The 12899-nt window shown below is 33.7% G+C and overlaps 2 protein-coding genes across 4 annotated transcripts; one reads left to right on the forward strand and one right to left on the reverse strand.

Annotated features, from left to right (window-relative positions):
• Positions 1-291: 291 nt before the first annotated feature.
• On the forward strand, positions 292-1178 carry LOC122600776 (hevamine-A-like). Its single transcript, XM_043773535.1, has one exon. The coding sequence runs from the start codon at positions 297-299 to the stop codon at positions 1176-1178; it is 882 nt and encodes a 293-aa protein (XP_043629470.1). The 5' UTR covers positions 292-296.
• Positions 1179-2436: 1258 nt separating this feature from the next.
• On the reverse strand, positions 2437-6929 carry LOC122599636 (monodehydroascorbate reductase, chloroplastic/mitochondrial). 3 transcript variants are annotated; one of them, XM_043772174.1, is made up of 14 exons: positions 6724-6929; positions 6388-6559; positions 6186-6285; positions 5720-5797; positions 5354-5425; positions 5069-5187; positions 4738-4822; positions 4537-4626; positions 4300-4401; positions 4128-4217; positions 3935-4018; positions 3732-3803; positions 3238-3639; positions 2437-2744 (listed from the first exon to the last, which is right to left on the reverse strand). In XM_043772174.1, the coding sequence occupies exons 1-13, from the start codon at positions 6731-6733 to the stop codon at positions 3238-3240; spliced, it is 1476 nt and encodes a 491-aa protein (XP_043628109.1). In that variant the 5' UTR covers positions 6734-6929; the 3' UTR covers positions 2437-2744. The 3 variants fall into 3 exon arrangements, with proteins under 3 accessions (XP_043628109.1, XP_043628108.1, XP_043628110.1); XM_043772173.1 differs by having other exon boundaries at positions 2437-2782; positions 6724-6925; XM_043772175.1 differs by lacking the exon at positions 6724-6929 and having other exon boundaries at positions 2437-2782; positions 6388-6691.
• Positions 6930-12899: the final 5970 nt, after the last annotated feature.

A 12899-nucleotide genomic window follows, 5' to 3' on the forward strand; every position in this document is an offset into this window, starting at 1 on the left:
AAACTCTCACATTTATGAATTTAATAAAGTTCCCTCCAATCCAAGGTATTATTCAAAAGAGATATCAAACCTGAGTAGAGGCTTTCCAATAATTTCAACAAATTAAGCATCTGATGAAAGAGTATTCAACAGAGTGCCCTCCAAGGTGCTTGCTATCTTTAGTATACTTCAATTTTGGAAGCATGCAGTATGCCAATCCCTCGGGTATATAAATCCAACTTCTTAAACACTTGAACACATCATTAATTTCTACAGTCACGTACCTCAACTAAAAAACACAATCAACTAATTAAAGGATGGCATACCACTTAGCATTGTTCTCTTCGATGATGCTTTTACTAGCAGTGGGTACCAATGCTGGGGGCATTGCTATCTACTGGGGTCAAAATGGGGGCGAGGGCACCTTGGCTGAAACGTGCTCAACTGGGAACTATGATTATGTCAACCTTGCATTTCTTCCAACGTTTGGAAATGGTCAGACCCCAATGATAAATCTTGCAGGTCATTGCGATCCATACAGCAATGGGTGTACCAATCTAAGCACCGACATTAAATCATGTCAAGCGAAAGGCATAAAGGTGATGCTGACGATTGGAGGTGCAGCCGGGAGCTACTACCTCGCTTCTGCTGCAGATGCCAAACAAGTTGCCACTTACCTATGGAATAACTTCTTAGGTGGCAAATCATCCTCACGTCCACTTGGTGAAGCCATTTTAGATGGAATCGATTTTGATATTGAAGGAGGAACCACCCAACACTGGGATGACCTGGCCCGATATCTTTCTGGATACAGCAGTCAAGGCAAGAAAGTATACTTAACTGCAGCTCCCCAGTGCCCTTTTCCGGATGCATATGTTGGAACCGCCCTAAAAACAGGTCTTTTTGATAATGTTTGGGTGCAGTTCTACAACAACGCTCCTTGCCAGTACTCTGGAGGTATGACAAATCTTGAAGACTCTTGGAAACAGTGGACTTCTGAGATACCAGCAACCAAGATTTTCTTGGGCTTACCAGCATCACCTACAGCTGCCGGAAGTGGATATATCCCTGTCGGTGACCTTACTTCCCAAGTGCTTCCAGCTATCAAAGGTTCTGCAAAATATGGAGGAGTTATGTTGTGGGATAAATATCATGATAATCAAACTGGATACAGTTCTTCCATCAAGAGCCATGTCTAGAGTGTAAAACTGATATTGTAAAACTTCATATGTATTATCCCCTAAAGTTTGCTTATACATATCTCCGTCAAACTCTTATGGGACTCAAAAAGTTGACCCACAAACACACCCATTTCCACTCATATGTCTTTTGAAATGCTTAATCCCATGCTATTATTACCTATTTCCTAATTTTATCGAAACAATATATACAAAAAGTTAGACCCATTTAATAACCGCAAAAAACCATTCTCAACTTACTAATTCTAAAGTTTATTTCTTTGGTCGGTTGCCTTTACACTTTAAGATTACATGCGTTAAGTATATACACGTTAAGATCTGACTTGAAAATGACAAAATTATTTACACCGTTAAATAACATAAAGATAAGTCTTCTTATGATTACATGCGTATACACTAGATTCCAACCTTTTTAACTCATTTGAAACTCTAATAAACAGCTCCAACAGGCTGCTTCGGGACTCGGATTTGATCTACTAAAACAGACCAGTTTTAAGTAAGTCTTATGGGCCTAATCTCATGCTATCATTACCTATTTTTTGATTTTAACGAAACAAGATATACAAAAAGCTATAGCCACTTAAAAACCGTAAAAAAACATTTCTTTAAGACCTGGTCTTACTTATTAATTCTAACTTTTATTATTTTTAGGGGTTTTTTGCCTTTACATAGTAAGACCTGACCGGATTAACGACAATCTTGTTATTTGCATTTTCTAATAACATAGACAGAAGTATTCTTATAATTACATACGTATAGAATAAATTCTGACTTTTAAAACTCATTTGGAACTCTAACAAACAGCTCTAACGGGTTATTTTGGGACTCATAGTTGACCAACTAAAAAAATCCGAATATGTATACTATTTTAAAAATATATATATAGTTTAAGTGTATGTATAAGTATGTCTTCTAGTTTATGAGTTGTTTTTTTTTTTGAATGTATATAATTGTATTTGCTTTTTTATTTGCTTTCTATGCGCTTTGAATACCAAAACAGTACATGGGACCAGAGGGTTCCCACCTATTTACCTTTTTATTATATTTGCTTGTATACGTATATGTATAATAAAAGGGGGGTTAAATGCGAACTTTGTTCCTGCGGTTTTTAAAATATGACAATTATCATCTAAAGAAATAAACTGTTCAGTCTCTATCTCTACCATTAAAAATGAGCTTTTCTCAACTCTATCATAAGACTTCCGTCAACTTTTCCTACTAATTACACAAACATACCCACACTAAAAGAAATACATCATATTTACAAAGTCATGTTATTCAATAGTTTTATTGCATGGAAAGGTGGTTTAATTTATTATCTCCATTGCCCTTACTACAAAAATTCGTTTACAGCAGCCGTAACTTGCCACCAACAATCTGATGCCCATCAACCAACAGGTAGGCTAAAAGTGGCTAAGATGTGGTTGATCTTCATTGAACACAGGCTAAAAAGAAAATTTACATATACCCTTTTGGACAATGGAACTAGAAGATGCTATGCATATTGCATCTCTGCATATATGTTGTATGTCCTTGAGTTAAATTTGTGAGGCTCTTCCTTGTTCCCTACATGTATAATTGTATATCACGCAGTCTTTAGCTGACTGTATGATAAACAAACAAATAAAACATGACTGATGAGAAGAATGACCTATGGCAATTAAAATCAAATTCGTTACATCATTAGTGGCATGAACTTATGCCTACTATAATTGCTAGTGCCCAACTTTTTTCTAACATTGAATCCAGATGTATGAAACGTTAACCACCTATGTTACGGTCATATTTATGATTTTTTTTTTTTTTTTCATGTTTTGAAGAGAGAGCAGCTATTTTGAAGTTTAAAACATGTGTAATAGAAAACTATTCTCTATAACAAAATAGGATATAATAGTGAGTTGGATGATAATTTGTACTTTAATATCAAGTAACCCATATTACTACCAACATTATCAATCTCACTATTTTATGCATCTCACTACTTATAAGTAGTTCCTAAAAGCATACAACAATCAAATAATTGGTTCAAAAATGCATATCCATTAAGGTAAGTTCTAACCTACAAAGAAGCTTTGGCAATCTCAAGAGCTTCCTCAACTGAAGTTGCACTCTGAAGTTTGACTTTGTCAATAGATGGCTGACTCCTTGCAAGTTTAGGAAGCAATTGGAACTCCTCTGGAGTTCCGCTTTCAAGAAGAACACCCTTCAATTTGCCCGAATCCAACCAAAAAGTGGCAATTTTTGGATCAAAATTCCCAACTTGAATCGCCTCTCCCACATTGTCCCCAAAAAACTGCCACCATACTTTCCTTGAACTTCCTTCATATTCGAAAACTCTTGAGTAGAAATACGGGAGATAGTCATAGTTGGAAGTTTTTGCAGTTAGTAAGGCTTTTACACAATGCTGAGCAGAACCACGAGCGTGATCTACGTGTTCTACACGTGAAATCCTATTGTACATCTGCTCATAGCACAGCAAATGTAAATATTAAACTACATGCTACTAATGTTGGATAGTGATTGACTGATTTACCAAGTAAAAACATAGCGTACTTTCAGTGGGAATGCTGCTACATCACCAACAGCAAAAATTCCAGGTACATTGCTTCGAAACAGGCCATCAACCTGAAAGTTTCGGAGATATAAAGTACAGATATTTTCAATCACAATGTGCAGTAATTATCATGAATCATATGCTTAGATTTTGAAACAAATAATTATTCCTTATTCAACAAGAAAAGGGTGACTTTGCTGACCTCTATCCCGCCAACAGCTTTGTTTAAGCCAACGGCTTTATCGAAAGGACTGACAGCAGGTTTTGCTCCAATGCCAATAACAACCTGCAAAAATCCAAAAGGATAAGAGAGCTTTTTCGGTGTGAAACCAACTTAAACCCGTGACGAAATTTTAATCAAAGTTTGAATAACTAGAAGGTGCTCATAAAATTACCAAATCTGCTTCAATGATAGATCCATTTTCAAGTTTAACACCGGTAACTTTTCCATCAGGACCAGCTTCCAAGCTTTTTATGGAGGCACCCTGTGGACAAAAGATCTTGTGAGCAAAAATTATGAATTTGTGTATGTATATAAAGTAGATTTGGAGAGAAAGTGGAAAGAACCTTCAGAAACTTCACACCATTCTCTTGGTAGAGGTTTTCATATGTTTGGGCTAATGAAGGAGTGAACAGCCTCGGCAGAAGATGATTTTCAGGAAATATAACCTATTGCAGACACCAAACCAGGCAAATTAGGACCTTAGGGAAATGCCTTTTAACGTATTGATTGCAGCACTGATAGTGTCATATGGGAGATAAGTATCATTTTGGGTAGTTAAGAATACAGAAGTAAACTCTTACAGTAGTATCAAGGTTCCACCCGACAGCAGCAGCTGCAACTTCCATGCCAATATAGCCACCACCCACCACAACTACTTTTTGTGCTTTCTCCTAAAAATTTATTTGAATCAGGATTAATTGAGACGTTTTTTCCAAGAATCATGTTAGATACTAGATAAACTGTCACAACCAAATCCACTTTAGAGCAGAAGAAAAAGTTACCAGTGATGATACTAATGAATCAGCATCAGCAACATCCCGTATGTAATGAACACCACCTAAGTTACCTCCAATTTTCTCTGGAAATCTAAAGCAGAAAAAGAAAAATCTTCAGATTTTTGTTTCTCCTTATTCTTACGGATACTGGTAGGTTCAGGAAAATAGTAAGGATACTGAGGATTACAAGCCAATAGCACCTTTCAGGAATACAAAAGGAACAAAATCTTCTAAATGGAATATGGCAACATGCAACGAATAACATTTGCATGATCATCTATAACAGAGTTATGGGGTTGTAGGAATGTAGGGTGCATAAGGTCTTCCGAGGGATTACCTGGATGCAGTGCACCCGGTGGCAATAATGAGGGATCCATACTTGAGTAACTTTCCTGAACTTGTTGTCAATGTTTGCTTCTCTGCATCAATTGCTGTCACTGGATCTTCATAAAGCATCTACATTAAACTTACTATTTAAGTACATTATACTTTTACATGATCAGTTGCTCCTCATTCAGTCACAATAATCTTAATTCTATAAGCCACTTCACCTAAACCTTTATAAAGTAAGCTTCCTATGCTTACTGTCAACCGTATTAGGAGATTTAGTAGAAGAAAATACCTCTATCCCTTTCTCCTTGTACCAGTCAGGAGTCTGCCTCTCACCTCCTGAGCCCACACAAGTATGAAAACCCTACAAGAGTCTCAACTGGTGAAAAAATAGCTATAGATAACAAATTTATGTTAATATAAAAAGATGCCACTTTAAAGGAGTAGTTGCCTATTGGAATTATCATATGAAACTTAAAAGCACTAATAAATCACCACAGTACTATATGCCATGCCAATTTAGTTAACCAGTAGAGTTTCTGGAAGTCTGTTTCAATGATGAATAGAGTAAATAGTTTGATCAAAATGCTTATTATGCTTCGGTAACCATGAATTTCTACAATGACAATGTGGCATCAGATTGAGCAGATTGACTTACCGGTAAACGGGCTGGCTTTTTGTCCTTAGGAAATAAATAACCTTTTGTCAGAGCAGGGCGCTCATATGGGGCATATGCCTGAATCAATATAATAATAATCCTTCAGTTAGCAACTCGATCAAAATCACGCATAAAAACCAAACTAGAACCCACACTAGTCATTTAACATACAACTGCCGAAAAAATCCCAAATGTGAACACAACTATACACGTTACCTTCAAATAATTGTATAGACGAATGAGTTTCCTAGAACATTTCAGAAACTTGCAGTAAGCTACATTTGTAATTCATTTATGGATTTTGCAACCCATGTTATGTTTTACGACACTTAATTGAATTAACGAAAAAGGAACCCACATTGCTAACTTTTAGTGATCCAATCAACATATATAAAAATAACTCTACATTTAAAACGAATAAACGAACGGATAAATAAGAAAAAGAAGTAGATGATGATGATGATACCTCCTTGGAAACAATACAAAGCTTTCCATCAGCCATTCCGTGTTGGACAAAAGTCCTCGCAGCATATCCTGCTGCATTTCCTCCTCCAACTATCACAAACCTATCCATTCCAAACCACATTCACTAATCAATCATATGTGTGTGTATATACTAAATAAATTAACAACAACAAAAAGTGAATAAAATAGGCAAATTGACTCACTCTCTGTTCTCATTAGCAAAAGAAGATGATGCAGAAACCACAAAGTTTCTCCTTTGGAAGCTTCTGGAATGAATCACCCGAGTATCCAAAGATTGTGGACACCAAAGTGAAAGCCCGTGCTTTATCGATATCGAATTCGATATGCTTGCCATTGATCTCTTCACACTTGCAACTTTATATATGTATATAAAGTTTTTTAATTTAGTAAAGATAACAATAATACTAATAATAATAATAATAATCAGTTAATCACTAGGGTTTATGATCAACTGTTTATATAGAAAGATATAGTGATATATATATATATATATAGAGAGAGAGAGAGAGGGGTAAAACCTGATGGCATAATGGAGAGGCAATGACTTGTATGATCTGTGTAATATAATAAAAAATATAGATAATAATATTAAATTATAGGTATAATGAGATAATAATGAGAGTAATAAAATAAAGAATTTTGGCTTTAGACAAGATTGAAAGGGCATCCTTTTGATACAGTTTTAGGACACCTTCAAATATGAAGTCTTTTGTTGTTTACAGGAACTGGATTCAGTCGACATTGAAGTCTGTTTACTACCTAATAAGAAAGGTTTTTTTCTTACATATATTGCAAAATGAAAGAACTGCATAGTACCCCAAGAATAATAACATATTTTCTTTCACAATAAAATTTTCAATAAATAAATACAATAGTTAATTACTAAAATGATACTTGATAGTTTGTTAGAAATTATTGGTTTCATACTCTAACTTTGATTCCACTAATCATATCTAACATTATCAAAACTCCAATTGGACTATACATAAAGGTAAAATGAATCAAAAATATGTTAAAAACACCTCATGTGTCGTGCACGTAAAGGTGTTTTTGGTAATTTTAGGGATATAAATATAATAGACATATGTATAAAAGACGGATAAAGCTTAGGTAAAATTATCAAAAACACCCTCACGTGAACGGCACATAGGAGTTTTTAACGTATTTTTGACGGTCGTTACTTCTAGATATGGTCCGAGTGGATTTTTGACAACGTTGATATTGGTCCGAGTGGCATTAAAGGTCGAGTTATGAAAATTAGTAATTTTCAAACAAACATCATACCACCTCGATAATTACCTCAAAATGCAATAACACTTAGCACGAAATATATGCAATAATTTAAAAATTGGTCAAAATACAAGATTTTGTATTTTGACTGGGATTTTTATATTAAAAAAGTAATATCTTCAAACGATGTCAGACCTGCTGACATTTTGGTCTTTGGTTGGACTGGGGGAAACATGCATGTGTGGATTTAACAGCAGTCTCTCCTCTTGTGGGCTTAGGGTGCAGCTTCACAGTCGGTATTGTCGCTTTAAAAGTCGCGTCATGCAAAGTGGCTAAACACGAGAAGGCGTGTCTTGACAACTAACACGAATTTATACCCTTTGCATTTAATACCTTTGGATTTCTCGCACCTGAGGTCGTCCAGCTACTTGGAAGGGTCCAACGGGTCATGCATAGTAATGTCATGACGTCACGATCGATGAATGTAGTTTTTAAACATCTTAGTTTTGCTATACAAAAAGGAGTAGCGGCGCAGATTGTTGCCCATTTGCTTTTTAATTCTATATAAATTAATGAAAATGACATCTGAAAGAGTCAAGAAATAAATTATACATCAAAAACTCAAAAAATAGTTTTTGACCGATTGAGGTGGACCAATAGGTCAAAATAGAAGTAAAATGTATTGGATGAAAATTTTTTACTTAAGCTATACTTTGTAGAAAAAAACTATTAAAGGAAGTCATTGTTTATACTTCATACCATCCTTTCAAGTGCGTGGAAAATGTCTATCATGAGTAGTCGATATTTTTTTTATATATAGTTTTTTCATGACGTAACTTACTAACTTTTGATGTTTAGAGTCGTTTAAGAAATTACATCAGATAGATCATGGATGGATGTTCAAAACTAAACTATACAAAAAGCCAAAAAGGATATGGAAATGGAAGGGAGAAATACAAGAAGATTACACGTCAGGGTTAAATGGGCCTTACTTAGTTTGTAATTGGACATGGTGCTTAAATCAAAGGACTAGTTAGGTAGTAGTGGGCTGATGAAGCCCTTCTTGAATTGGAGATTTTGGACCCTATCCAGTGTCCAGAAATATTAGAGGTGTAAAAATTAATTAACCGGTTTCGGTTAATTATTTTATTAACTGTATTTGGGTTTTTTTTTAAAAAAAATTAACTGGTTCCGGTTAACTGGTACCGGTTAATAACCGGTTACTGTGTATGGATGTTCTAACTGGTGGAACCGATTTCGGTTTTAAATAACCGGTTAACTGCTTCTGATTAACTGACCAGTTAACCGAAATTCCACATTACCAGAATTCAAACGAAACATTAGCCAAACAGAACCAGAATTCAAACAGAACAGAACATTAGCCAAAAACGAAGCAGAAACAGTTACCAGAAACATTAGCAGAATTCAAACAGAATTCAAACAGAACAGAACCAGAAACATTAGCCAAAAACGAAACAGAACAGAAAACTAAACAGAACAGAACAGACCAGAAACAGGTACCAGGAACAAAACAGAGTGTTTATTGTTTAACAGTAGCCAGAAGTCCAAAACTGCTGTCCAATTGATAACCTGCTGATCGATCGATTCGGGGATTAGGGTTTTTTTGAATTTGGGGATTAAATATTTGAACTGGGAAAATGGGAATTGATCGATTTAATTTTGGGGGTAAAGCTACTGATCGATCGATTTGGGGATTAGGGTTTTTTTGGATTTGGGGATTGAATATTTGAATTGGGAAAATGGGAATTGATCGATTTAATGTATTGTAAAGCTACTGATCGATCGATTAACCATTTAACCTACTGAATGAATTTGGGGGTTGATTTTGGGGATTGAATTTGGTTTTGTTTTTGATCGGTTTTGGATTGGAGACTGGGAGATAGAGGTGTAATACCGTAGTTGTATAAATATTCAAAAATAATAAATTAATCTACCAATTAATCGGTTAATCGATTATTTTTAAAAAAATTAACCGGTTTCCGATTAACCGATTAAGAATCGGTTTTTGTTTTTGAAAGTTCAAATCGATTACTAACCGGTGGTTTTTCCTAACCTATAATCGATTTGTACGGTATCGGTTACTAACCGGTTTCGGTTATAGGTTAACTTTCGAATCGATTCGGTTAACCGGTTTTTGTGTGCACCTCTATCCAGAATCATCTTGTATTGTACCTTGTAAGTTCTTGAAGTCCTCATTGTGAAAATTGTTATTGTTGGTTGTTGTCTTGTTGACTTGTTGGTCACAAAAGGATGAACAATGTATTGGAATTTTTGAATATATAGTATAACAATGAACAAAATCTAAACCAACCATGCTTTTAAAGCCAATTTTATTGCAACTCTAAAGTAAACTTGTCATGGTATTTAATAAATTTTGACCTCTTAAAATTGATGCCAATTTGAAGTTGCTCGAACATTTAGTTTTTGTTTTATGATATTGATGATCACTACTTTAGAAGTAAAGTTCAAAAAATCCTCCACCTTTTGATTTATAATTAAATGTTAAAACATAAACTTGCCCTTTATTTTAATTTTTAATTTTAATTCAAAGGTTAGGTTTATTCAAAGGTACATTTAAAATATAAGTTAGTGTTGCATGACTAAAAAGGAAGGATGTATATATGAGTAAACTGTGGACATGTCGATACTAGATTATTATTCACTACTACAGAATTTAGACAACATATGATGTCAAAGATTCGTTAGTAGGTAAATCAAAATCATCACCCTCTATCTTCTTACATGTGGCTTATTTTCAAACCAATTTATATTACTTTAGTTTTGCTTTTTAAAGAAACATGTAACATTGCTTTTGATAGTTTAATCATAGCGAAAGCTTTTGAAGAGACATATATTGGGGTTTCATTGAGAGGGTATGTTTGTTTTGAGTCCCATTTTAAGGTTTGGTAGGACTTGATGCTTTGTTGGATTTGTTTCTTTCTACGCAAAATTGTTGGTGTTCCTTTTTTTAAGGAAAGATGAAATCAAAAATATTTAAAAGTTTAAAAATATTTATACTATAATTTTAAAATAAAGGGAAATGTTAAATACAGCCCTAAGGGTTGTATTTAACGTACATAAAAAAACTTGTACCTTCTATATTAAAAGTCCGCCCCCTGATTTTAATGGTAATGTACAATCAATTTATGCACCTTAAACACAGCCCGTATTTAGCAAACCCCTAAAACAAATAAAATTTTGTTTTGTATAAAAACAAAAAGTTTTGATTTGGGTCATCCCGACCAAATATAATGGAAATTAATTAATATCATTATTACTCCTTTCTTTCTAGCATCACAAACTGATTATCACAAAAGTCGCTAGCTATTAGCTAATTCATCCCACCAGCCGATTATACTTATTCAAGAGTTACAAAATGGTATACGGACGCTCATTTTGTAGAATAAAATATCTAATTAATTAAGTTGTTGAAGAAGTTGGCTAAGTTTGACTATACATTCAGGCTTTATATGAATTATGATGATAGGTTAAAGGTATAATTTAGTCGTTTAAGAGATGTTTGATGGAAACTTTAGCTCACACAAAATAAAATAATTATCTAAAATAGAGAGATTATAGTGAAAAAATTTAACATTATTAAAAATAGAAAGTGAATCTTGTGCATGAATTTTTATTTTATGTTAGTGTATAACTAGTGCATAGAAAATCAGCTAGTAAATGGAATTCAAATAAATTCAATGACGACCATGTATTATTGTAGTAATAAAATTTAATTAAGATTTAATTTGATATGCATCATATGTGGGAAAAAAATTCCCAACATAAGTTTCATATTCATAGTGAAGAATGAAATCATAAATAAGAAAGAATGAAATCATAAATAGTGAACCAGCCTAACAGGTAGCTGCATAGTTGTCTGCTAGTTTGCTTATTTATTTTTTAACCAGGTTAGCAGGTAACTTCGCAATTGTCTACTAGCTTGCTTATTTATTTTTATTTTTAAAATACCGAGTATATATTTAGAGGAAAGGAAATATAAGGCTATTAGGCATTTAAGTTATGTGAAAAACCCCTCACATACTTTTTTTAAATCATAAAAATCATGGGGAGCCAAACATTTTTCAAAATATTAAAATATTCGTATGTGAGGGGTTTTTCACCTAAGTTGGGTGCATAACAGCCTCTTACTCACTATTCTCATATATTTAATAGGGATAAGTATCCTGGAATGTAACAAACTTTGGACGAATGTCTATAGTAGGAAATAACTAAAGTTGTGTGTATTGTATGTAAACAACTTTAAAAAATATTTATTGTATGTAAGAAAACATACGTGGCAACCATATAGAGGTGCCACTTATCTGATTTTAATTGGTTGAATACATTTTCTTACATACAATAAACATTATTTTAGAGTTGCTTACATACAATACACACAACTTTAGTTATTTCCTACTATAGATATTCGTTCAAAGTTTGTTACATTCCAAAATACTTATCCCTATTTAATATGTCAAACTTCTTAGCAGGTGTATCATATTGTTTTTATTTAATATTTTTTAAAATTTCGTCTATCATTATTTGGTTTCCATGCTTAGCTCTTTTTTTCGAGATTACCCCAAGGACGCCTTCGGCATCCAAGGGTCACGGACCGACCATAGACCCTGTTCAATAAGTGGAACGCATTAGCTGTCCACTCTCAGGTTTTGATTTGACTCATCCATATTAATATGATGGTTTTATTTGTTTTGTCTTTCAGATTCTTTTAAAAAATAAATATATGTATTTAATATGACAAGATTTTAAACAGGGTTATTTTAGTGTCTTTTATGGGTTTTTTTTTTACAATATTTTATTTTTTACGTCTCACCCTTTATTACCTTCCGGATTTTACCACGTTACAAAGACTTTTTGTTTTTTCTTGCGCAACTGCCTGTCATTTTTTACCTTTTTTTTAACTAAATAAAACATATTTGTTTATATAAACTTTTAAACGGGTTTATTTTAATTATTTATATTTGATATAACAAATGTAGACATATATTTATGTTCTTTTATATATTTATAGTTGTCAGTTAACATGCATGCTTGTTTTTTTATGGTATATCCTAATATTCGAACGTAATTGTGCACATAAATACGATCGTTGAAGCCGGCCTGCAACGCGGGCTTATAGACCCACTAGTTGAAAGACAGAAGTTAGAGGCTTTAGTGAATTGGTTCAAGTTTTCGGTGCCGTATAGTATGACGGCTTACAAATACCATATTTAAAAATCGAGCAGGTTTTCCCACTAAATTAGTTAATATTCAACCCTAGCTAAAGGTGAATTTCACTTGAAATTTAATGTCACGATTCGATAGCGATAGGTCTAGCTTACGTACGTTGTTTTAATCGGATCGGATCTACGTTTGAGAGCTTGATCCTTCAAAAGTAGACCGAACTGCTTATTTAAATTACCCGATAACGGAAGAAACCTCTATC

The sequence above is a fragment of the Erigeron canadensis genome, chromosome 5, assembly GCF_010389155.1.
Source record: "Erigeron canadensis isolate Cc75 chromosome 5, C_canadensis_v1, whole genome shotgun sequence".
In the NCBI taxonomy this organism is placed as follows: domain Eukaryota; kingdom Viridiplantae; phylum Streptophyta; class Magnoliopsida; order Asterales; family Asteraceae; genus Erigeron; species Erigeron canadensis.

Bases quoted from the DNA above. Each gene is read 5' to 3' on its own strand.
- LOC122600776 (XM_043773535.1), top strand. From the start codon at position 297: ATGGCATACCACTTAGCATTGTTCTCTTCGATGATGCTTTTACTAGCA.
- LOC122599636 (XM_043772174.1), bottom strand. The intron at 5,188-5,353 runs GTATTTTCTTCT...AGTTTAATGTAG, and splicing joins ACAAGGAGAAAGGGATAGAG to ATGCTTTATGAAGATCCAGT. The intron at 4,218-4,299 runs GTTCTTTCCACT...TTTTGTCCACAG, and splicing joins ATGGTGTGAAGTTTCTGAAG to GGTGCCTCCATAAAAAGCTT.